Raw genomic sequence first — 25,906 nt, 5'->3', positions numbered from 1 at the left:
TTTGCCAGTATGTTCTAGAATTTAATCTCATCACCACTATTTGCTTCAGTTCCTCAGGCTCCCTTCTTGAAATTCAGGCATGGGTACCTGCCCTACATCTTCTGCTGTGAAAATTCATTCAGCTTCTCTGCAATCTCCTTATCTTTCTTCACTACTCCTTTAACTTTGTTGTCATCCAACTGTCTCCCTAGGTGGTTTCCTACTTCTGATGTATATAATACAGAATCCTTTATTGTTGGCCTTGATGCTATGTCCTGTGCTTTCCTCCACCAGCAGACAAAGACCCCTTTATTCAATTGGGCCTTTGGTGTGTAACTGGATCTGTTCAGTTTGAGGCTGTTTTTACTCTGTAACTGTTGTGTTTTATTATTGTTTTCGTCAAGTTTTATTCATGATTGTAAGCTGCCTTGAGCACCTTTTTTGGTAGAAAGGCAGGGTGCAATCATGCTCCTCAAAATGCTTTTTTTTTGCATCTCTTATTGTCTTCTTGCATTCCCTTTGTGCAAGTTCATGTTCCTTTTCTCCTCAATTGGGCAAAAATTCCATTTTCTGAAGGAAGCCTTCTTTTTTTGAATAGCTTCTTTGACACTGGCCATTAACCATGCTGGGGTCCTCTTGGACTTCATCCTATCTTTCCTGACCTGCAGTATACATTCTAGTTAAGCTTCTCTTATTCTGATTTTGAGTAACCTCAATGCATTTTGGAGAGATTTAGGGCACAATCCTATCTGGAAGCCCGTCAGCCTCTGAACGTGGGGGCTGATGGGCATCCTATGCAGAGCAGGAGGAGCAAGGAAGCAATCTTCACCTCCACACTTCCCCCACTCTGCATTTTTGCTAGTCAGGCATTTTCACCTGTCTACCTGAGGCATTGGAGAGGTAGATAGAAGGAGGCTGGGGAGGGCTGGGGATAGCTCGTATGCCCACTTCCCCAGCCCCCTCCCCTCCCCACCACAGAAACAATCCCTTTCCATCCTCTCTGAGGTTGTTTCTCCAAGCTTGGAAAGGCAGCCGGTGCAGTTCTCTCTATGCTGGCTGTGAGGGGGTGGGGAAGGGGAGCTTGGACTCCTGGGTCCAAGGTTGGAGCCCAACCCAGGAATCTGAACTATCCTATGGCCCCCCAGATGCTGTCTAGGGGGCATAGGATTGTTCTCCCTACCTTCTTGACTCCCTCTTTCAACTTCCTTAAACCAGTTCCCTCATTTTAGAGACATTTCCCTCTTTTGAAGTCAAATGTGACTATGTTGCTTCCTGTGTTGCTTCCCAATGAAATATAAGTAGTAGTCAGATTTACGTTGCAGCAAAAAATTGTAAAGTACATTTTTTTTGTTTTTTTATAGTGGTAAGCATCATAGGGTATATGAAAATATGGGATTGAATAAGTATTACTCCGTTTTATATTCTATCATACCTCTGTGGCATCTATAGCAGCAGTGGGTTCTGTTTGGGTGAGGAAAGTATCCTTTCCGGCATGTCAGCTCCCTCCTCTCTCTTCCACTGGAGTGGATAAAGTCCTCTTTGTCTGCAACTACCCCATGCGTAGCATCGCGGATGAGGGCTAATCCCAAGGATTCTTCAGTTTTCATCTGAATCAGGATTAATGTGATCTGCAAAGAAAAACAGTACAAGTAAACTACTTTTCATCAATGAGGACTCTCTGCTGAGGTTTTTAAGGCTTCATGCAAGAGTAGGACCTTCCATAAATATTATTATTTAATGCAATGGATAATAGAGCAGAATCTCTCTTCTAAGTGGTTACAAAAACATTATTCTGACTGATGATGGCTGTGTCATTCACATGTAGAACAGAACATCAGGACAAGGACAAAAAGCAAGTGGTTGCATTGCAAATTTTATTTGCTGATCTGTTTCTTGAATTGTGCAAGATTCAGCTTCTTCTAAATCTGGGGTCTTCAGTATGATGCCTACCAGACATCCTACCCCTGTTGTTGTTGTTGTTGTCGTCGTCGTTAACTGCAACATGCTGCAAAATCAAGTGCTGGCCTCCAGTGGTGTTTTTATTTCCAATACTGCCTCTGGGACACACATGGACCCCAGAGTCATTCTTAGAAGATAAAAATGGTGGGTGGCCCAGCTATCCAGAAAAAGAAAAAAAGCTTGGGGATAGTAGGGAGTGTCCTGGGGGTTAAGAAGGGGAGGTGCATTTACCTGTGCTATATGCATATGTGTGATGTGGGTATTTTGCCTTTGTGTTTGTGTTTCTCTGAGCCTTCTGAGGCAGTTTGCCTTCTATGAAATGGGCATTTTGTTGTGCTTTGTGAGGGCACATACGTGATTTGGCATTTGGGATTCACTTCTGCCTTGATTCAGTTTCTTGGTGAAGTTTCTCATCTTTAAGCCCTATAGTTTGCCCTCTATGAAGTGGGTGTTGGAACAAAAAAGTGTGGGTTCAAAAGAGTGGCTTTGTATTTGGAGCTTGGGGCCCACCTCTGTCTTGTTACTTGGTGAAGTCACGTTTTTTTCCTTTGCCCTCTATGAAATGGGTGTTTTGTGAGTCACCACACCCACTATGGCAGCCATTTTTTGAGAGTTCCCATGACATACTCAACATTCAAAATGTGCCCACTTACCCCAAAACGTTGGGGACACCTGTTCTAAACAGAAGTTGTTTAGCTGGCTGGTTACATTACCAACAATTACCACCTGAGTTGTGTCAAAATATACTATTTCTTGGTACACTCTGAACATGAATCTTTTGCTTATCAATCTGTGGGTGAAAAACGGCCAACACTGTTTCCACTACACCAGGCCTATACAACCCAAATGTTACGAAGTAGCTCTCTTTTGAGTGAACAGTACTGATTCAATTTTGAGACACAGCCCAAAAGCCAGGTGTCTTCATCCCCAGCCTCAGCAAAGGTGGGAGAAAGGCACAGGAATGGGGTTGAGAGCATCATACAAGACCATATCAGGCAATGTCATTTCTGATGGACTTCTTAAAATGCATTCCCCAAAGTCAAAGGTGGGGGTAAAAATTCAGCAAAACATGAATGTGCTGGATAGCAAGAGTGATATCTAGTAAGTTACCCAGTCAACTACCTGCAATATGCTCCCATTGTTGAACTCCAGCCTTGTCACCTATCTTTAAGACAGTCATTAACATGTAAAGTCATCTTTTCTTAAAAAAGTAAGAGATAGTAAGTAGGACTTTTGTTTGCTGCAAGTACACCCATCATTCCCAAGCACCCTCTTTTGTTATACAGGATGTCTGTTTCCTGCCTCCCAGCTGAGCAGAGCAGAGCAGAGGAAGCTGCTCCAGCTGGTTTTGGGACTATAGAAGCAAGCAAGCTCCCAGAGAGCGAGTGATCAGAGCAAGCAAACAGGGAGAGCAAACAGGAGCTGGCCAGGGGAACTGCAGTGGCAGAAGAGACAAAGGAGACAAAGGCATAGAGATAAGTGGGCTGGAGGAAGCTGGAGGAAGCCCAAAGGGCTGTCCATTTCCTGCTGAGTGGCTGTGAGCTCACCAGGTACCCCTGATAGCTTCAATTAATTGAGGGGGGGGGCTGAGTACTCCCAGCAGCTGTTTGGGCAGGAAGCTTCAGTCTGTTTCCCATCAGGAAGCTGCTCCAGCTGATCTTGGGACTATAGAAGCAAGCAATCTCCCAGAGAGTGAGCAAACAGGGGGAGCAAACAGGAGATGGCCAGGGGAGCTGCAGTGGCAGAAGAGTCAAAGGAGACAAAGGCAAAGAGGTAAGTGGGCTAGAGGAAGCTGGAGGAAGCCCAGAGGGCTGCCCATTTCCTGCTGAGTGGCTGTGAGCTCACCAGGTACCTCTGAGAGCTTCAATTAATTGGGAGGGTGGCCTGAGTACTCCCAGCAGCTGTGTGGGCAGGAAGCTTCAGTCTGTTTCCCACCTCCCAGCTGAGCAGAGCAAGCTGCTCCAGCTGGTCTTGGGACTATAGAAGCAAGCAAGCTCCCAGAGAGCAAGCCATCAGAGCGAGCGATCAGGGGGAGCAAACAGGAGTTGGCCAGGGGAGATGCAGTGGCAGAAGAGACAAAGGAGACAAAGGCAAAGAGAGTGAGTAGTGGACCAGGACCAGGCTACTCTAGAACAACCAGGAAGCTAGACACAAAAAGGAGGACAGAAGCGGCAAGTGTTGACCCTCCAGGGAATAAGAGAACACAAAGAGTTCTTGGACAGAATGGTGGAACTATAGCAGCAAAGTGAAGAACAGAAGCTAGAAGAGCAACAGCAAGCTGAGGCAGAAGAGGAAACTGCTGAGGTGAGGAAAAATGAAGTAGAGGATACTTAAGCCAGACTATGAAGCACATGGTCTTTGATAGCTATATACTAATGCCCAGAGTATGGGAAACAAACAGAACAAACTTTAATTCTTAATACAGGAGGGAAATTATGACTTGATGGGTGTAACTGAGACTTGGTGAGATGACTCTCATGACTGGAATACAGCAATTGAAGGATATAACTTGTTCAAAAAGAACAGGAGGAACAGAAAGGGAGGTGGGGTTGCACTGTATGTGAAAAATACTTATCTCTGCACAGAAAGGCAGCAGGATGAGCTTGGTAGCCCCATCGAGAGCATCTGAGTTAAAATAAATGGAGCAAAGAATAAAAGGAACCAGGTGGTTGGAGTCTACTACCGGCCACGCAACCAAGGAGAAGACGAGGATGAAGTTATATATAGGAAGTTGAAGGAAGGACAAGCAACAAAGGAAGAGTACAGGCAAGTAGCACAGAAGTGCAGGGATGGCGTCAGGAAGGCTAAAGCTGAGAACGAGCTGAGGTTAGCGAGGGATGCTAAAAGCAACAAAAAGGCTTTCTTCAGCTATGTGCATAGTAAAAGACAGAGGAAAGAAATGGTGGTTCAACTATTAAATAAGGATGGCAAAACGATAACAGATGACAAAGAAAAGGCAGAAGTGCTCAATTCCTACTTTGGCTCAGTCTTCTCCCAAAAGAGGATCTATGACCCCTATGGCAAAGGCGAAGTTCAGGCTGAAGGGGCAGGATTGCAGCTTGAGATCGATAGGCATATGGTCAAGGAACACCTCATTACTTTGAATGAGTTCAAATCTCCAGCGCCAGATGAACTGCACCCTAGAGTAATCAAGGAACTGGCAGAAGAACTCTCAGAACCGCTTTCTATTATCTTTGAGAAATCATGGAGGACGGGTGAAGTGCCAGATGACTGGAGGAGGGCTAATGTTGTCCCAATCTACAAAAAGGGTAAAAAGGAGGAACCTGGGAACTACAGACCAGTCAGTCTGACATCAATCCCTGGGAAAATTCTGGAGCAGATGATAAAGAAATCCATCTGTAAGCACCTTGAGAACAATGCAGTGATTACTCAAAGCCAACATGGATTTGTCAAAAACAAGTCCTGCCAGACAAATCTGATCTCATTTGTTGACCAAGTAACCTCCTTTGTGGACTGTGGGAATGCTGTGGACATAATATACCTCGACTTCAGCAAAGCTTTCGACAAAGTGCCCCATGATATCCTGATGAGCAAACTTGCTCAAAGTGGGCTAGATGAAACAACGATCCGGTGGATGCACAGTTGGCTACAGAATTGATAAGAGTGCTTATCAATGGGATCTTCTCAAACTGGGGAGAGGTAACGAGCGGGGTACCACAGGGCTCAGTCCTGGGCCCAGTGCTCTTCAACATTTTTATTAATGACTTGGAGGAGGAAGTGCAGGGAATGCTGATCAAATTTGCAGATGACACAAAACTGGGTGGGATACATCATACTTTGGAAGACAGAAACAAAATGCAAAGGGATCTTGATAGACAGAAGTGCTGGGCAGAAAACAACAGAATGACATTTAATAGGGATAAGTTCTGCATCTAGGAAAAAGAAACCAAATGCACGGTTCCAAGATGGGGGATACCTGGCTCAACAACACTACAAGCGAGAAGGATCTTGGAATTGTTGTCGATCACAAGCTGAATATGAGCCAAAAATGTGATGTGGCTGCAAAAGAGGCAAATGCTCTTTTGGGCTGCATTAATAGAAGCATTGCTTCCAAATCCCGGGAAGTACCTGTTCCCCTCTACTCAGCACTGGCTAGGCCTTATCTGGAGTACTGTGTCCAGTTCTGGGCACCGCACTTTAAGAAGGATGCAGACAAGCTAAAGAGGGTTCAGAGGAGGGCAACAAAGATGATCAGGGGACTGGAAACAAAGCCCTGTGAAGAGAGACTGAAAGAACTGGGCATGTTTCACCTTGAGAAGAGAAGACTGAGGGGAGATATGATAGTGCTCTTCAAGTACTGGAAAGGTTGTCACAGAGAGGAAGGCCAGGATCTCTTCTTGATCATCCCAGAATGCAGGACATGTAATAATGGGCTCAAGTTTCAGGAAGCCATATTCCAGCTGAACATCAGGGAAAACCTCCTGACTGTTAAAGCAATACAACAATGGAACCAATTACCTAGGGAGGTAGTGGGCTCTCCCACACTGGAGGCATTCAAGATGAGGCTGGACAGCCATCTATCAGGGATGCTCTGACTTGGATTCCTGCATTGAGCAGGGTGTTGGTCTCAATGGTCTTGTAGGCCCCTTCCAACCCTACTATTCCAAGATTCTGTGATTCTAAGGCCAACTCAGTCTTTATCCCATAGCAAAAAGCACCATTTGCAGTGTCTGAGCAGTGTCTGGCTCATCGAGAGTTGTGATGTCACTGCCTTTCTCTGAACTGTATAAGAAGCCTCAGTTTGGGGCAGTTGCAAGCCTCCTCTTCCCAGAGGTTGGGGGGGGGGGCATGGTGCTGAAATCACTCAGTCTCTCCTCCCAGAGGAAAGACTCCGTGCTGAAATCACTAAGCTTATTGCTTGCCAGAGCAAGGTGCCAACAGTGGGTGCTTTGCCTCCCCTAGTCAAGACTCTCTGCTTTCCTTCCTCTTCACCTGAGACCAGGAATTGCAATGCACAGTAGTTTCTATCTGCAGGTAGGGATGTACGAAAGTCACTTACCTTTCGCGGATTATGCTGATGGTGGGGGGGGAGGTGCTCCGTCCCTCCCCCCGGAATCCTGGATGGGGGGGAAGGCGCTCCGTTCCTCCCCCCCGGAATCCTGGCCGGCCGGCTGTGCTCCGCAGCGATTCTGCGGAGCCGCCAGCCAGCTCCGCCAGCAGCCGGACATCCGGCCGTTGGCTAGCAGGGACGCAAATGGCGGCGGCCGTAGCCGCTGCCGTTTGCGTCCCTGCAGTCAGCCATGATAGGCTACGTAAATGTTTACGTAGCCTATCATGACTGACTTAAAAAAAAACAAAAACGCACGTACGCAAATGGCGGAGTCCATGGCCACCGCCATTTGCGTTCCTTATTTTGGCACGTCTTGGTCTACGTAAACATTTACGTAGACTAAGACGGCGAAAATAAGGGGAACGCAAATAGCGTAGTGTCTACGCTATTTGCGTTCCCCTTATTTTCACCGTCTTAGTCTACGTAAATGTTTACATAGACTAAGACGTGCCAAAATAAGGAATGCAAATGGCGGCGGCCATGGCCACTGTTATTTGTGTATGCACGTTGTTGTTCTTTTTTTAAGTCAGTCATGATAGGCTACGTAAACATTTACGTAGCCTATCACGTTTTTGTTGTTGTTGTTGTTGTTATTTTAACCTGGAAATGGCGGTGGCGGCAGCCGGTCAGAAGACCGGCTGCCACAGCCACCACTGCCGAACTGCTGCCGGAACCGCCACCAGAGCCGCTGCCGCCAGGAAGATCCACCCAAGGTAAGTCCCGTCCCGGAGTGGGGGGTGGGGGTGGGGCCATTCCGCCACCAATTTTGGGGGGCCGAATGCACTGGCATTCGGCCTCCCCAAGATCAGTGGCAGAACTTTTGTACATCCCTCTCTGCAGGAAAGGGCATCAGCCCAGGGAAAGGTATATTGGTTTTAGAGGTTATTTGTAGAAATTGTAGCTTCCACCCTCTCTTTCCCTTCTGTGTGTATGTGTGCGCGCTCTTCAAGCCTCAGGAAGACTCCTTCCCACAGTCTTGAAAGCTACTTGTAGGCCTGGAGTTCAGCATCACCAAGAATGCAGCTAATTTCCCCACCAAAGCATAACTTGATGAAGTCTGGAGCATCTCCAATTGGTCCTCAGTGTTAAATCCATTTGCTCAGCTAATTCCCCCAAGATCAGCTTGTGTATCTGAATCTTTGTATAGCCCAATAAATGTGCCATTGTGGCAATATCCTCTCCAACAGTGTCTGAATGTGAACCTCTTTGGGTGGGAATTGCCTTCTTAGCCATAGATGCTCTATTGCCAATGTCTAAATATTCTTTATTGGCGGGTGTGTGAGTCTTGTTAGAACATGTGCAAGTTTGTGCACGGGTCTAACTAGAGCACATCACATAACACAAGGCTCTTCCCTAGCTATTTGCGATCCCCTGGGGGAATTCCAAATACCCATGATTTGTGGCTCATTCCCACGTCTTTATAGGAACATCTAAGCCCAAGCCCACAAAATGTAGGTGTGGGAATGGAAGAATGAAGTTCATCCTCTCCCTGGACTGGTGAAAGAATTGTGATAGAACTGCCAGATGTGTGGGAATTCCTGATATGCAAGAGAACCAAAGGCCTCAGTACAAGATAGGAGATTTTTTGTACACAAACATTTGAGAATTTCAGTTTAGTGAGAGTTTGCTGAATGGCTAGGGAGGAGATAGGCCTTTTCTACTTGTTATTACCCCCAACCAGGGTTGGCTTACTCTGCAAAGGAGAAGTTGTGATCATGTGCCCCCCTACATGCATTAGGGGGCACATCAACAGCAGCAGAGTACAGAAGAGAGGGTTCCCTTTCCTGTGAGGGCCAAACTAGATGAGATGCAGATGACCTATGATTAGATCTCCCAACATTTCCTTTCCCCCACTTTTTCTTCCTTTTAAATTTTATTTATTAATAAACCAATAATACATACAGAGACTGAGGGATCACAATACAGGTGAGTATGAAGCCAGGTAAAAATAATTGACTCTCCAGAGTTTGAGTTGGGCAGCTGGTGGACTCCTATTTTGATTATTCTCATTGATTTACACGATGATGGTAAGTGGGCTGCAGGAAGCCCAGGGGGCTGCCCTTTATCCTTCTGATTGGCTGTGAGCTCACCAGGTGCTTCTGAGAGCTCCAACTGAATTTGGGGTATGTGGCCTGAATACTCCCAGCAGCTGAGTGGGCGGGAAGCTTCAGTCTGTTTCCCGCCTCCCAGCTGAGCAGAGCAGAGCAGAACGAGCTGCTCCAGCTGGTCCAGGGACTACAGAAGCAAGCAAGCTCCCAGAGAGCGAGCGACCAGAGCGAGCGAACAGGGGGAGCAAACAGGAGTTGGCCAGGGGAGTTGCAGTGGCTGAAGAGACAAAGGAGACAAAAGAGATAAAGGAGACAAAGGAGACAGAGGCTAAGAGGTAAGTGGGCTGCAGGAAGCCCAGGGGGCTGCCCTTTATCCTTCTGATTGGCTGTGAGCTCACCAGGTGCTTCTAAGAGCTCCAACTGAATTGGGTGTGTGTGGCCTGAGTACTCCCAGCAGCTGAGTGGGCAGGAAGCTTCAGTCTGTTTCCCGCCTCCCAGCTGAGCAGAGCAGAGCTGAGCAGAGCAAGCTGCTCCAGCTGGTCCAGGGACTACAGAAGCAAGCAAGCTCCCAGAGAGCGAGCGACCAGAGTGAGCAAACAGGGGGAGCAAACAGGAGTTGGCCGGGGGAGGTCGGCAGGGGAGGTCAAGGGGGAGGCCCCTAACATTTTTTTCATTTTTTTTTATTTTTTAACTAACTTTTTTCCATTTATTTGTCTTGTAACACACACTTTCACACCAGTGGGACTCCGCTTTTAACCTCAACTGAGTAGAGGAACAGGCACAGGCTAGTCTAGAACAATCACAAAGCTAGACACAAAAAGGGAAAAGAGGCAATGGAAGGACAGGACTCTCCAGTGGTGGTGACCTGCAAGGTGTGTGCAATGTTTGTTTTCTTGCCTGAGAACAACATGGCCTACACCTGCAACAAATGCAGGTTGATCTCGCTGCTGGAAGAAAAAGTAAGTGGACTGGAGCGGCGACTGTTGACCCTCCAGGGAATAAGAGAACACGAAGAGTTCTTGGACAGAATGGGGGAACTACAGCAACAAAGGGAAGACCAGAAGCGTGAAGAGCAACAGCAAGATGAGGCAGTGGGAAATGCTGAGGTGAAGAAAAATGGAGTAGAGGATACTCCTTGGAAAAGGGTGACAGTTAGGAGAAGAAGAACTAGACGCCACTCTGCACCAGTGGAAGCAGTGGAGCTGTGGAACCGATTCCAGGTATTCGTGGATGAGACTAGAGGACAGCCTGCAGAGGAAGAATTACAGGGGAACCTACATGAGAGTGAGCAAGAGGCTGCAGGTCAGTCAAACAGAGGCGATGAAACCCAGGCCTACAACAACAAGAAGAGAAGAGTGGTAGTAGTGGGAGACTCCTTGCTGCGTGGGATCGAGACCCAGGTATGTCACGAGGACCCGTGGACTCGCCAGGTATGTTGTCTCCTGGGAGGACGAATTAGACACGTGACTGAAAGGTTGCCTGCACTCATAAAGCCCACTGACAGATATCCCTTTCTTCTCATCCATGTGGGAACAAATGATACCGCCAAGCGGAGCTATGAAGAAATCACGTCAGACTTTGAAGCTTTGGGAAGGAAACTCAAGAACTTTGGGGCCCAGATAGTTTTCTCATCGATCCTTCCAGTAGTTAGAAGAGGGATAGAAAGGGAATGAAAAATACTCCGGGTGAATGACTGGCTACGAAGGTGGTGCCGACGAGAGATATTTGGATTCTGGGACCACGGGCTATACTTCCTGGAAGATGGGCTGTTGGCAAGGGACGGGCTGCACCTCACAAAGGATGGGAAGAATGTGTTTGGCCACAGCATGAAGAACTTCATCAGGAGGGCTTTAAACTGAATCCTACGGGGAAGGGAGATGTAATGTTGGGGATAACAATGGACATAGGCGCATGCACTGCAATGGAGAGAACAGCTCTGATAGCACCCAATAATCGTCTTCAGACACATGTAGGAAGAAAGCCAGACTATGAAGCACAAACGAGCTGAGGTTATTGACCTCAGTTGAGAACTCAGCTCGTTCTCAGCTTTAGCCTTCCTGACTATGAAGCACTAACGAGACAATGAACCTAACGAGCTGAGGTTAGCAAGGGATGCTAAAAACAACAAAAAGGATTTCTTCAGCTATGTGCATAGTAAAAGGCAGAGGAAAGAAATGGTGGTTCAGCTATTAAATAAGGATGGCAAAATGATAACAGATGACAAAGAAAAGGCAGAGGTGCTCAATTCCTACTTTGGCTCAGTCTTCTCCCAAAAGAGGGTCTATGACCCCCCTGGCAAAGCCAAAGTACAGGCTGAAGGGACAGGATTGCAGCTTGAGATCGATAGGCATATGGTCAAGGAACACCTCATTACTTTGAATGAGTTCAAATCTCCAGGGCCAGATGAACTGCATCCTAGAGTAATAAAGGAACTGGCAGAAGAACTCTCAGAACTGCTGTCTAATATCTTTGAGAAATCATGGAGGACGGGGGAAGTGCCAGATGACTGGAGGAGGGCTAACATTGTCCCTATCTTCAAAAAGGGTAAAAAGGAGGAACCTGGGAACTACAGACCAGTCAGTCTGACATCAATCCCAGGGAAAATTCTGGAGCAGATGATAAAGCAATCCATCTGGAAGCACCTTGAAAACAATGCCATGATTACTCGAAGCCAACATGGATTTGTCAAAATCAAGTCCTGCCAGACAAATCTGATCTCATTTTTTGATCAAGTAACCTCCCTTGTGGACCGTGGGAATGCTGTAGACATCATATACCTCGACTTCAGCAAAGCTTTCGACAAAGTGCCCCATGATCTCCTGATGAGCAAACTAGCTCAAAGTGGGATAGATGAAACAACGATCCGGTGGATCCACAGTTGGCTACAGAATCGGACTCAAAGAGTGCTTATCAATGGGACCTTCTCAAACTGGGGAGAGGTAATAAGCAGGGTACTGCAGGACTCAGTCCTGGGCCCAGTGCTCTTCAGCATCTTTATTAATGACTTGGAGGAGGAGGTGCAGGGAATGCTGATCAAATTTGCAGATGACACAAAAATGGGCGGGATAGCTAATACTTTGGAAGACAGAAACAAAATTCAAAGTGATCTGGATCGACTGGAGCGCTGGGCAGAAAACAACAGAATGACAATAGGGATAAATGCCAAGTTCTGCACCTAGGAAAAAGAAACCAAATGCACAGTTACAACATGGGGGATACGTGGCTCAACAACACTACAAGCGAGAAAGATCTTGGAATTGTTGTCGATCACAAGCTGAATATGAGCCAACAATGTGATGTGGCTACAAAAAAGGCAAATGCTCTTTTGGGCTGCATTAATAGAAGCATTGCTTCCAAATCCCAGGAAGTACTAGTTCCCCTCTACTCAGCACTGGTTAGGCCTCATCTGGAGTACTGTGTCCAGTTCTGGGCACCACACTTTAAGAAGGATGCAGACAAACTGGAGGGGGTTCAGAGGAGGGCAACAAAGATGATCAGGGGACTGGAAACAAAGCCCTGTGAAGAAAGACTGAAAGAACTGGGCATGTTTAGCCTTGAGAAAACCAAGGGGAGATATGATAGCACTCTTCAAGTACTTGAAAGGTTGTCACAGAGAGGAAGGCCAGCATCTCTTCTTGATCATCCCAGAGTGCAGGACACAGAATAATGGGCTCAAGTGACAGGAAGCCAGATTCCGGCTGAACATCAGGAAAAACTTCCTGACTGTTAGAGCAATATGACAATGGAACCAATTACCTAGGGAGGTGGTGGGCTCTCCCACACTGGAGGCGTTCAAGACAAGGCTGGACAGCCTAATGTCAGGGATGCTCTGACTTGGATTCCTGCATTGAGCAGGGGGTTGGACTTAATGGCCTTGTAGCCCCCTTCCAACCCTACTATTCTATGATTCTATGAAAGGGGACCAGGTTCCTGTGAAAACATCAAGTGATTCTGTTTCTCTTAGGGCTGTCATATTATATGTCAGTTTCTCAGAGCGAGCAATTGACCAAATCCGCTCCATCGATCCCTTTTCTGAGAGTCTATCTCCAATGAGCTGCAGTTTCTAAACATGTAAAAGCAAGTCTCAGCAAGTCTGTGTAATAGCTGTTCATTTTTGTTGTGAAATATTGAAAAAAAATAAAGCTGTATAATGTTTTATAGATTGATTTGTTATATAGGATAATACCTGTCACACCATCTTCCAAAATTCTTCTGCTATAGGACACAAAAGCCACATGTGCAACAGTGAACCTCTAAAGCTACATCCTTGCCAACAAAGGGGGGACAGAGTGGGATTGATCTTAAATAGTCTAGTAGGGGAAAGGTGCCATCTATGTAAAACATTCATGGAGGCCTCTCTAATCTGGGAGAAAATAGTTTTAGGTGGAGGGGTTAACCATAATTGAGTCCACTGAGAGTCTGAAAACCTCTCATCCAAATTTGTTTCCCATTGCATCCTGAGGCCAGCAGAGTTCCTGTAAGTCTCATTCACTAACCAGTTATATATCAGGGAAACAGACCTTTATAATGGGAATAAGTTGGCAGATCTGAAAAGCAGTTAAATATATTTTGAAATTAAGAATAGACCACCCCCCTTTCAAGCAATGTTCGAGTCCACCCCTGAGATTCTTCCTGTTCCGCCATTGGAAATAAACATCTCCAATAGCTTTTGCCATTTTTTTTCAATTTGTCAGTGGTAGAGGAATCATTTGGAACAAAAAAGCAGTTTGGGTAGGAGCATCATTTTGACAGAGACTGTCCTCCCCAGGAATGACAATTTCATATCCTTCCAAGAGCAGAGCTTGTAATGTCTCTTGTTGGAGACATTATCTGAAGGGCACATTGGGTGTTCAGGAGCGTATTCATACAGAGCTCCATCAACTTATCGTAGTTAGTTTGTAGACCTAAGCAACTCTCAAATTTACCCAGAATTTCATTTAATGCCAGCAGGGCCTCTGCTGGATTTGGTAGGAAAAACAAAATGTCATTAGCAAATACATTTATGAGATGTTCTTGTCCTTGGATATGAACCCCTTTGATCTTAGCATCTGTTCGGATCATGTGGGCTAGCAGTTCTATAGCTAAAGCAAAGAGGGCAGGGGATAGGGGAACATCCTCTGCGTAATGTTATCGGGGGAGAGCCTAGACCATTTGTGTGGATTAGCACTTCTGAAGCCCAATATAGTTGTCCCACTCCTGTGCTCATAACTTCTTCTAAGGAGAGCTCCAGAATAAAGGACTGTTCCAAATGATCAAATGCCTTGAAAGAGTTGAGTAACAGGAGTGTCACAGCTTTTTTATTCCTAATGCTGTGGCGGACGATATTAAGTGTCCTATGAATGGCGGTTGCCATCTGCCTCCCAGGCATGAAAACCGTTAGGTCTTCATTTATATATGAAGTGATGAAGGTATTTAGTCACTTGGCCATAGCATTAGAAGCTTTGTTCCTAGAGTGACCTAAGAGTATCCTAGGAAGCTTGCAGAAACCTTCAAGTATTGCTTCCTAGGATGCTCCAAGGACACTCTATGTAAGCAGTCAACATATTCCAATTGGCAGTCTCACATATTGGTCTTTTAGCTGCAGTCCTTTGCAGGTTGGAGGTCACACTTTTAGTTGTATGTTCATCTGATCAGAATTGCTGTAAGGAAACATTTCCCCCTAAATTCCCATTATAATTTTGAACATAACTCTAGTATGGACAAAAGCATTCCCGACAGCATGGTACATCTCCTGTTGTGACCATAATTCTAGGTATACATTAAAACACACACATACACACACACAAAACAATGTTGTAAGATTAAGTAGGTAAGTGAAAATCCCAGGAAGCATCCTGAGGCAATATGTGGGACGCTAGAATAAGTTTTCCACACTCTGAACACCAGCTGAGCTATTGGCTTGCAGGAATCTTTATTTATATAATCCTTCTTAACAATATCTTGATGCAGTTAAGAACAATTAGAGGCTGGCAGACACATTTTTGATCCATACATTTCAATCTGTATATAAAACTCCTCCCACATTCCAAGGTTCCTGGCTACTTCTTCAAGTTCCCTAACCCAGCCTCCAAATTTCCCTTGCATGTCCATCAGCATAACTGCCATAATTTTACACATGAAAATAGGACACTCCTGAATGCGAGTGAGAGGGTCTCGGGGTGGTGTCTGCCTGTCCATCAGCATATGCCACTGGGCTAAGGTGGACCAACACAACCCAGTCTCACTCAAATGTGCCACAAGCAGTAAGTAGAGACTAAAACTACATTCAAACACGACATGTAACTTATCCTTAAAACCAGGCCCCATACCAGAGGACTGGAAGGTAGCCAAAGTAACAGCAATTTTAAAAAGAGAACCAGGAGATTACCAGATTAGAAATCAAACTGGCATGCCCTGTCTTAACAAGAGTTTGGTAGCGAAATACTGGACTAGGAACTGAACTCCACTGCTGTTTGGGACAGTAACAATTTAAAAGGTAGGAATATAGACGCAATTTTCAGAATGGATGGAAGTAAGCAATGGAGCCACATGGATCTGAACTGGGATGTGTGCTATCTAGCTTCTTCAGTAATGTGATTGTGCAAACCAGATCATAGTGTTTCAATACAACCCCCAAGAGGGAAGAGTTGAGTATACCACAGCGTTGGCTGAGGCATCAGCACTGGCACCTGATTCCCTCTTTCTCATTCCCTCACAAACACTCCTCCTGATTGGCTCAAGTGTTCCTGGGTGTGGGGAGCCCGCCTCCCTTTCCTAACCTGAAGCTATCCCCTAGAATCAGACCAGGGGCCAGGGACCTCCAGCATGTGAAAGAAAAATTGCTCCCCCAGGCCAGAGCTCCTCTTGCATACCCTGTGCTCCTAGTATCTTTAAGTGGGTGTTGCGGCTGGCGGGCATGATGACAAATGCCCAGTGAGGTGCGTGTTAGCTGTCCACTGCTGTGGCTGAGTAGTTAGGGACCTGCTGTGTGGAGTGTGGGTTCAAGTCCTGGAAGCTTTCTCTCTTTTGCCCCTGATTTGGACTTTCCCTCCATCTTCCCATAGAGCTGTTGTGCAGGGTGCATTCCCCTCTTCCCTTAGTAGAACTTGAACTCCTGTCTCCAGCAACCAACCCCATACACTGCACTACTGTGGCTGCTGGAACATGGACAGTGTAGTGGTGCTGTTACATTGTGGGATTTCCTGGATTGTTGCAATAGTGTTAGCTGCCTCCATCTCCATGTGGCATATGGTCAACATTGACAGCTCCATCTCTCACTGATGGCTATGGCATAGATTCAAGCTATGCTGTTGCCGTGTGTCCTCATTCAGATGCACATGTAAACTTGCATGTATATGTGTAATGATGAACATGGGACTAAGGGGACCTTTAACAGAGACACAGTGCACACACAGCAGATTTATGGACTGTATTTCAACAAAGTAGCCAACAGCTACTTCTGAAGTGGGGAAATTAGCTCAAACAACAATTAAACGTACAAAAGCATAGACTTTAAGGTTTTGTTCTTCTCACACACACACACTACAAAGGCAAAAAACAGCTTGGTTAGTATACCAACACCCTAGCACATAGATTATTATACTATTTCTAAATACAACAGCAATTGTATTACTCCTAGACAGCGTCTGGTAGGCCATAGGATAGTTTGAATTCCCAGATCTGAGGTAAAAGACAGCTCCAACCTCAGAGCCAGGAATCCATGCTCCCCAGCCCCTCCCCCTCGCAGCCAGTGGCAAGAGAACCATGTCACTTGCCTCTCTGAGGTTGAAAAAGCAACCTTGGAGAGGGGGTGGTGGGGGCTTTTCAGTGGGCAATGAGGAGAGGGGACTGGAGAGGCTGGGATATGAGGTATCCTGAGGCCGCTCCAGCCTCCTTCCCTCCCCCTCTGACGTGTCTAGCTATAATGTAGCATGGGAGGATTGGTGGTGACAATTGCCTCTGCTGCTCCTCCCAAGTTTGGAGGCTTACAAGCATCAGGCGCAGAAGTGATACGACTGTGCCCTAATAGCCCTAAAATAACACAGAGAGAAAGATGGAGATTGAGGAAGTTAGTGTTTGCCAAATAAGGAGTGGAAGGAGGTGCTATAAAAATGAGAAGGCAGAGGACTGGGAGGCTATGTGACTAGGGGAACTCAGAAGCTGGTGACAACCAGACAAGCCTTTGGACAAAAAAATGTGAAAAGTCTAATAAAGGATGACTGTGAAACTGCAGAAAACCTAAAACAATTATTCACATCAGTGTTCACTGTGGAAGATGCAGAGGAGATACCTAAATCTGAACAACTGTTTTTCAGGGAGGACATCTGAAGATTTTTGCCAAATACAGGTGAGAAATGATGAAGTTTCAGATCTAATTAACAAACTGCATATTTATAAGTCACAAGCACTAGACAGTATTCACCCAAGACTTCTTAAAAAATTCAAATGCAAAATTATTGATTTTCTAATAAAATATGTAACTTATCCTTAAAACCATGCCCCATACCAGAGGACTGGAAGGTAACCAAAGTAACAGCAATTTTAAAAAGAGAACCAGGAGATTACCAGATCAGAAATCAAACTGGCATGCCCTGTCTTAACAAGAGTTTGGTAGCGAAATATTGGACTAGGAACTGTACTCCACTGCTGTTTGGGACAGTAACAATTTAAAAGGTAGGAATATAGACGCAATTTTCAGAATGGATGGAAGTAAGCAATGGAGCCACACGGATCTGAACTGGGACGTGTGCTATCTGCCTTCTTCAGTAATGATCTGGGGGCTATCTACACGGCACCGCTTTCAACCTTCACTCTGTTGTAACTGCACAGCACTGCAGCTGTGAACTAGCTTCTGCTGCAGTACATGCACAATTTACTGCGGATTTCTCCAACAGGAAAATCTGCTGTGCCCTTTTTTTTACCATTATATTTAAATGTGCCACTAGGCACATGAGGGTGGGGTGTGACACTTCAGGGTTTAGTGGCTGTTTTGCATTTTAGGGGTTCTTTTGTGTCTGTCTCTCGTTAGGTAAAATGTGGGTGGTCTGCTCCTTCATTATGTCAACTATTTGGCATTTCTCCAGCCTGAGACTCTCACAATGGTTCGCACACACCAAGGCATGTGCCCACGAGAGGTACATGCCTACCCATCATTCCAAAATGGTGGCTGGAGCGAAGTTGGTCCTGGACGTTCTGCTCCCCCGACTGACTCCGAAGCAGCCACTGCAAAGATACAAAGCTGCGAAGGTGTGCGAAAGTGTGGCTGAATAAATGAGCACGCATCTCCATGCCTCTGTAACTGCGCAGCAGTGAAGGAACAGAGAGCAGTGAAGGGGCATCATATAGTGACACAAGCACTAGGCTCGCCTACCACAAAATGTGAAGTCAGTCCAGGGAAGGGACAGACACCTCGCAACTATGGGAAACCTGCAGCAAACCAAAAACATTGCAGCAAAATGCCTCTTTGGAAATCAGCATTTTCTGGGTGAAAACCACGGTTGGCTGAGAAGTGGCAACTGCACTGTATGTCCTGAAGGACCTCGAATTGCTGCCTCCTCGGAGTAAATGGCTTGTGTAGATGGGACCGTGGAGTTAGGGGTGAACCATGAAGGAGCCATGTTTGCAGATGATACCAAATTATTTAGGATGGTGAAATTCAAGCAGACTGAAAAGCTTTGAAAGTATCAGAACAAACTGAGTGAAAGATAGTTAAATATAAATTAGTTAGAAATGATGACCAAAAATCCTAAGTTCATATATACACTGATGGGTTTTGAACTGGCTTTGGCTAACCAGGACAGATCAGGGGATCATGGTGGAAAGCTTGCTGAAAAAAAATCAAATGTGTGTGCAGCAGTAAAAAATATAAACAATGTTAAGACATTAGGAAAGCTTTGAAAATAGAACAGCAAGTTTCATAATGTCTTTAGGTAACCTATGTGCACTGAATTGGGCTCACTATTCATAAAATCACCTCACAATTGTCACCTCACCTTGGAAGAACTCAAACTACTTTTTAGCGCTGCGTTCCCTTTTCTGTCTTTTATAGAAAAGCCTTTGAGACTTGCTTTTATGTCCATCTGCTGAGGAACTCATCTTTGTCCACCGTAATATCTGATTCTGACTTTGGATTTCAATGGAATGCTAAGTTGTCATATAGAGATTCCCTTTCCAAATGCTATCTGTATATGTGTTCTCTCTTGTCAGTTATTTTTAAGTTCTGTATTTTGATTTATTTTCTGGCTTGTGATAATATGCCAAGATAATCAATTATTGGGAAGTTAAACACACTGAGACCCTAGAAGAGGGAAGCTATTAGCGCCCACACAACAGTAAGAGACAGAGTAGTGGACAAAAATTTCCATCTCAACATTTTCCAGAAAACCCACATCAAGGCAGAAAGTTATTTTCACCTATTTTGAAATAGTGCAAAGTCTTCCACATTAAATGTTTCAAGGCACTTCCTCCTAGCACTCAAAAGGCATTGTGGAGCTATTCCATCTTTTTCTTTTTCTCTCAACAGTTTTTTTTTTTTCTGGTAAGAAAAAATACAGAAGTGGTGGAAATTTTTTCTGGAATTTTTTTGAATTGGAATGTCTTCTAGAAAATCCTCCTATGAAAATTAGGAAGCATAATTTGCCACCCCACATCATGTTGTTCCTGTATTGCTTAGTATTGTGATCTGCTTCCACTTACATAATGTGCCTTCACCAAATTTTTGGGGTCCCCACTTCCCCCTCATCCCTCACACCACAATTCACCCCATTCAGGAAGGCCCCCAACCCTCTGTGTAGCATTTTTGGGAGGGTCAGAGAGCTGCTGTGGGAAGGTGGGGTTTGCTTTCTAGAACTCTCTTCCACCAGCATGATGTTGGTTGTTGAGCTGCATGTTTTCCAGACAGTAATATAAGGAGTAGTTAATGTACACTGATGTCACTATGTAATAATAAAGTAGATTATCACGTGTGATTATACATGCAGATTTTCTTTGCTGAACGTACATACAGCAAGCAACCTGAAGGTACAATGACAATTTACATGAGGGTTTCATGCTAATTCCTACAAATGCATGCTCTTTTAAAAATGCACATAGCAAGGAGCCCTTACTTCACACTGTAAAGACAAAGGTGCAATGAGCCATGTGCATCCCTGAAGATAAGGTAAATATAAAATGCAAGATTTGCTATCAATATAACTCTCTCAATGATATTTCCCTTTGATGTTTGCAGCCCTTCTCTTGGGAACATCTCCACCTGTTCAAATTCTCAATTTCTACTTGACCTCAGATACAGGTGCAATTTTCTGAGTCTATTTGCGTCTTTGAAGCAAAAGCAGCAGCTCTCAGCATGCCGGGAAAGCATCTCACCAAGGACGTTCTGAGCAGTGCGTGAAATGAGCACTTCTTAAGAACCCCATCCACTTTTCTTTAAAAAGCAATATTTACAAACCTGCTTTAGAAATAAATAAAATAGAACAGTTGTAAAACCTTCCTGAGATGTATATGACCCACTACGCAGCTGTTCGATACTGTTTTTGGTGTATTGATTACGCTAAACGTTTCCTTCTCTATGGTATTTTCCTCCTCTCTAGGAGTAAACTCTATCACTTTAACCCTTTCCTTTCAAAATAGCATTTCCTTTACAACCAGGCCCGTGGACAGCCTAAAAGTTCCGGTGGGGGCAGTAAGGGGACAGTTCATCTGGTTTGCAGATCTTTTAAAGACAACATTGTAAACTGTTTTTTAATTATTTGATTGCAAAAACATTTAGAAGGGCAGAGAAAATTTAAGAAAATTGCAGCCCCCCCCCCCCTTGATGTATTTGTCCTTTTTTCCTCTATAAATTGCAGTGTGGGCAGGAGGTATCACAATTAGAACCTAAGCAAGGTGAGAGAGAATATTTAGATATTTAATCCTTTACCCCATACCGTGGTTCTTATGGAAATATCACAAACACCCCCAACATTTGGGCCTGAAGGAAGGTGGACTGTCCACCTGACTACAGAATGTAATTTGAACCCCAGAGGTCTGGAAGCAGAGTTGCTATTCCACTCACAGCTTCAAAGCAGAACCACACTGACTGGGTGCCGCTAAATTACCCATGTCTGGAAGCAACCCCCAGCCTCATCTTATATCAATCCATGATATAGCTTACACCAGGGGTGCACAACTTTTTGGCTCCAAGGACTACATCAGATGCTGGGGGGCACATGTGTGCATGCACATACAAGAGATGGGCTGCTTCAGGGTTGCTGGACAGGGGAGGCTAAAGCCTTCTCATTCCCCCAGTGAACCTGAGTAGGATTGCTGCTTTCCTGCTGCCATTAGTGGCAAAGCAGCAATTTCTGTTGCTTCAGGGTTGCTTGGGGAGGGGGGAAGCTTAACCTCCCCGCTCCATGACCCTGATTGGAATTACTGTTCCCGCACTGCTGCAGGAATTGCAGTCTTTTCACCTTAGCCTAACTGATCAGGTGGAGCACCTGAAGGCTACACAGAGAATAGCAGAGAGCCGCATGTGGCCTGCAGGCTGTGCACCACTGTCGTACACCCATCAAAACGTCATGATTTTCTCCCATGAAATATAAATTTGTGAGTGAGGGTGGCTGTGTTACTTTGCAGACCTGGCCAACAGGTTTATTTTAGGCCCCCTCTGAGAAGCTAGTTTGGGTTGCCAGGCCTGCTGCCACATCCCATTGCTACTGATGCTTACCACCAACATTCCTTTTTTGGCAGCTGTGTGTGTGGGAAGCAAATGGCACTTCTGAGATTAGAAGACTGAATTTGGCCCAGAGTTGCTGACCCCCATCCTGCAGGGAATTCATTAACCTGGCTTCTTGGTAAGAGATGCTGTTGCTCTCTGAGCTGTCATAACTGAACAAGAAGATGAAAACTACAACGTTAGAGAGTCAAAAGAAACAGCATGTCTAGCAGCCATTACTAGTAGTTCAATACAACACTAAAGTTGTTTACTAGTTCCTAGTTCCTTATTTGCATTAAACTTTGAAAGAGATCTAAGTCAGTAAACTGAATAAGGACCAAAGGTTTAAATGTTCTTGCACCCCAAACTAAGCTCAGGGCTAGCTAATATCATATATCTACATGATCAGAAGAATGTCCCCTTGAAGAAAAACAATTCTCTCCAATCAAAGCAGCAATTCTTACACAAAACATATTAATGTGTGATTACCTCAGATGACAGTGACAAATAAAGAACTGATCCTCTGCACCCCAAATTAAGCTTTGGACCACCCCAAATCATATACCCACTCACTCAGGAGAGTGCCCTCTACAAGTTGCCATTGACTCCTGACTGGCCTAAAGGTTTATATGTGCGCAGGGTGCTGTCAAGCATGTCACCCCATGCCAATGGTAGGCAAAATACATAGAAAAGAATAAGGAACAGATGCTGAGCTTTGGGCCACCCTAAATCAGCATCCAGAAGCGTCTCCTCTGTCAGATGGCATCAAGTCCACTCTAGCACAAGACTTTTTGTGTGCGCATGGCACTGTAGCCAAAATATGTGGACAAGAATAAAGAACTAGTGCTGTGCACCCCAAATTAAGCTTTGGGCCAACCTGTAGAGTCAATGCCATCTGATAGCAGATGCTATCAGGTGTATGAGTTTGGGTGGCCCAGAACTTAATTTAGGGTGTACAGCACCAGTTCCGTATTCTTTTCTACGTATTTTGACTATTACTGGCACCATATGGTGGTGCACCATATTTGCCAGTCCCATGTACACACAAAGCTTTGGGTCAGGCAGAGGTCAATGACAACTTGTAGAGGGCCCTCTCCTGAATAAGCGGGTATATGATTTGGGGTGACCCAAAACTTAATTTGGGTGCAGATGACCCAAAGGGGACACTCAGTGTGGGGTATATGAACATTTAAACTTTAGGTCCTTATTCAGTTTACTGACTGAGCTCTCTTTCGAAGTTTCATGCAAATAAGGAACTGGGAACTAGTAACCAACAGCAGCATTATTTCAGTAAGATGCTGAACTGGGATCTAATAACCAACTTCAGCACTGTTAGGTGAGGTAGGAAGCAAAAAGCAAACCAAGCCAAACCAAACAGAAACAAAACCCAGATACATCAGAGAGGCCCCACCCAGAAAGCACACAAGAGGCCTAAATGTTGAAACACTTTTTCAGGAAGCAAACCAAGCCTGCCTTTTCCTGCTGAATCTTCAAAGGGAAGAGTGGTAGATCAACAATTAAACAATTTAATCCTCTTTCAGGGCCAGAGAGAGGCAGCAACATACAAAGACAACTGTTGCATTTGTCTAGTGATACATCTGTTCTAGGGATACAACACAATTCAGGAGAACAACTCCAGAATCATTCTCCTCAAACCAAACTTCAGCTACTTCTCTCCTCCCAGCCTCTGAAACCGTTTCCCTCAGGTTCTCACTTACCATAGGCACTAAGACTGGGAACAGCCCCAGTGGGACCATACTTTGGCCAGCTCGTCCCTTACATCTGCAGGCAGGGCCCCTTGCTGCGTCACCTCTCAAAGACTCTCTAAAAGGGGAAGATATGAAACTTGCGTGTCTAGGAATCAAAGTTCCTTATAGAGCAGGAAGCCCAAAAATCTGAGGGAAAGGGTGGAGACATGAATTCCCGCCCACATGCGCTATTCGCCTTTCCCTTCTCCATAGTGCCTAGAAAGGATTCAGCCTTGTCACATGAACAGAGCAGTTAACCCATTCCCTCTCATCGAACCTAACCCTGCACAGAGTCATAGGGAAAAGTTGGAGGATAGGTTTCTTTTTGCTTTTTCTTCACCTGTCCAGTTTTTCTTCCCAAAGGGTTGCTTTATCAGGGAATCTACCTTAGAAAAAGTCAGCATTTTAACATCGCATTTTCTATTTTGGCAGCCACCCCTTTCACAAGTTAACAATAGCCACAGTATGTATTCCAGAAAGGTAGCTATGTTAGACTGCTGCAGAGAAAACAACAAGTATCTTATAGCAGCACCTTAAAACTTACAAATGTATTGTAAAAGCACTAGCTTTTGAGGGTCTGAGCCCATTTTGTAAGAAGCATGAATATATGGATCTGAAAAAGTAGAGTATAGCATACAAAAGCTTATGCCACAATGCATTTGTCAGTCTTTTGAAGTGATACAGTATATAGGGTCTTAAAACAGCAACAGGTTAACACTCACTTAGGGTGCTTCCAGACAAGGTTTTAGTGGCACGATCACCTTCATTCACAGAATTTTATGGGGAGTCCAAACATTGTACCTTCAACTCATAACATGCCTCTATTGTTTTTCCATTGCTTTCCCACTACCACAGAAAAGCCTTAAAGGGCACAATCCTATGCATGTTTAGAGAGAAAAAAATATGCTGGGGCATGCTACAAGTTGTACAACTTTTTTCTGCCTAAACATGCATAGAATTGCACCTTAAGAAAGAAAAGACAGAATAGCTGCATCATGCTTTCTCATTGATAGCGCAAGGAACCCTCCATCTGGAAGTCTCTAGTATGCATGCAGAATAGCAATATGTGGCTATTAACACCAGGCTAGTATCCTTCTTGTAGCATTTCCTATACCTATACTCCCACACAGCTCTGGAAAATACCGATAATAATTAAATATATTTTTGGAAAAAGGTTTTTTTTATGGAAACACTGATTGTGGGGTGCTTTTAATTATTGCCAAGGAACACAATTACAGTTTAATCAGTGCCTCAGATAACACCCAGAATTAGTTTTGAATGAAAGGGCTCAGCCCTAGAACACATGAAGAAATAATGTCCTCCAATGAGCCAGAGCAATAACCTGACAACAAACCATGGGTTGTCATGGGAAAGAAAAGCCAGAGGTCTGGGTACGCATGTCACACTAAAGATCATGCTCACAAGCACACTGCCATTTATTTATTTATTTGATTTATTAGCTACCGATCTGGCCAGCTACCCAGCCACTCTAGGTGGTGTACAATACAAATAACATGAAACACAACAAATTTACATATCAACTGAACAAAACAATATTGCTCTAAAAAACCCTAAACCACCCCAAATGCCCATCCAAACAGTCAGGTTTTCAAAGCCTGGCAGAAGCTCATCAAATAGGGGGCATGGCAGAGGTCACTAGGGAGGGAATTCCACAGAGTGGGGGCCACCACAGAAAATGCCCTCTCCCTAGTCCTCACCAGCCTAGCTGTCCTGGCTTATGGGACAGACAGAAGGCCTTCCGAAGCTGATCTTGTTGAGCGGCATCCCTGGTGTTGTTGGAGGTGCTCCTTAAAACAGACTGGGCTACAACCATATAGGGTTTTAAAGGTCAATGCCAACACCTTGAATTGAGCCCGGAAAACAACTGGTAACCAGTGCAACTCCTTCAGCACTGGAGAGATGTGATCTTGCCGACAGCTGCCTTTAATCAGGTGGGCCACCGCATTCTGCACCAGCTGCAACTTCCAAACTATCTTCAAGGGTAACCCTGACATAGCGCGCATTACAGTAGTCTAGGTGAGAAGAGCCCAGGGCATGAACTACTGATGGGAGCGGATGGTTAGGGAGGTAGGGGAGCAGCCGCTGTATCAGATGGAGTTGGTACGGTGCCGCCCAGCTCACAGCTGACACCTGAGCCTCTGTGGACAGCTGGGAGTCTAAATGTCCCCCAGACTGTGGACCTGGTCCTTCAGGGGCAGCCGCATCCCACTGAACACCAGGTCAACATCCCCCAACTTCCTCTTGTCTCCCACCAAAAGTACCTTGCTCTTGTCAGGGTTCAGCTTCAGCTTATTCCTCCCCATCTAGCCACTCACCGACTCCAAACATTTGGACAGGGATTCTACAGCCAACCTTGGTGAAGATCTGAACAAGAGGTAGAGCTGCGTGTCATCCGCATATTGATGAC

General features: G+C 45.2%; 1 protein-coding gene across 2 annotated transcripts in view; it reads right to left on the bottom strand.

The window, feature by feature from the left end:
• The window catches only part of LOC146352982 (tumor necrosis factor receptor superfamily member 1A-like), a 74,855-nt gene extending 51,245 nt beyond the window's left edge, over positions 1-23,610 (bottom strand). For both annotated transcript variants that reach the window (XM_084835364.1, XM_084835363.1), the window contains exons 1-2: positions 23,449-23,610; positions 1,412-1,607 (exon numbers count right to left, since the gene is read on the bottom strand). In XM_084835364.1, the coding sequence (XP_084691490.1) occupies positions 1,412-1,607; positions 23,449-23,487 (235 nt within the window). In that variant the 5' untranslated portion in view covers positions 23,488-23,610. The remainder of the gene's footprint in view (positions 1-1,411; positions 1,608-23,448) is intronic.
• Positions 23,611-25,906: the final 2,296 nt, after the last annotated feature.

Source organism: Heloderma suspectum, chromosome 2 (genome assembly GCF_057233095.1).
Source record: "Heloderma suspectum isolate Gila_16-S chromosome 2, 16-S_ref, whole genome shotgun sequence".
NCBI classification, from domain to species: Eukaryota; Metazoa; Chordata; class Lepidosauria; order Squamata; family Helodermatidae; genus Heloderma; species Heloderma suspectum.
This window is presented reverse-complemented; position numbering and strand designations above follow the sequence as displayed.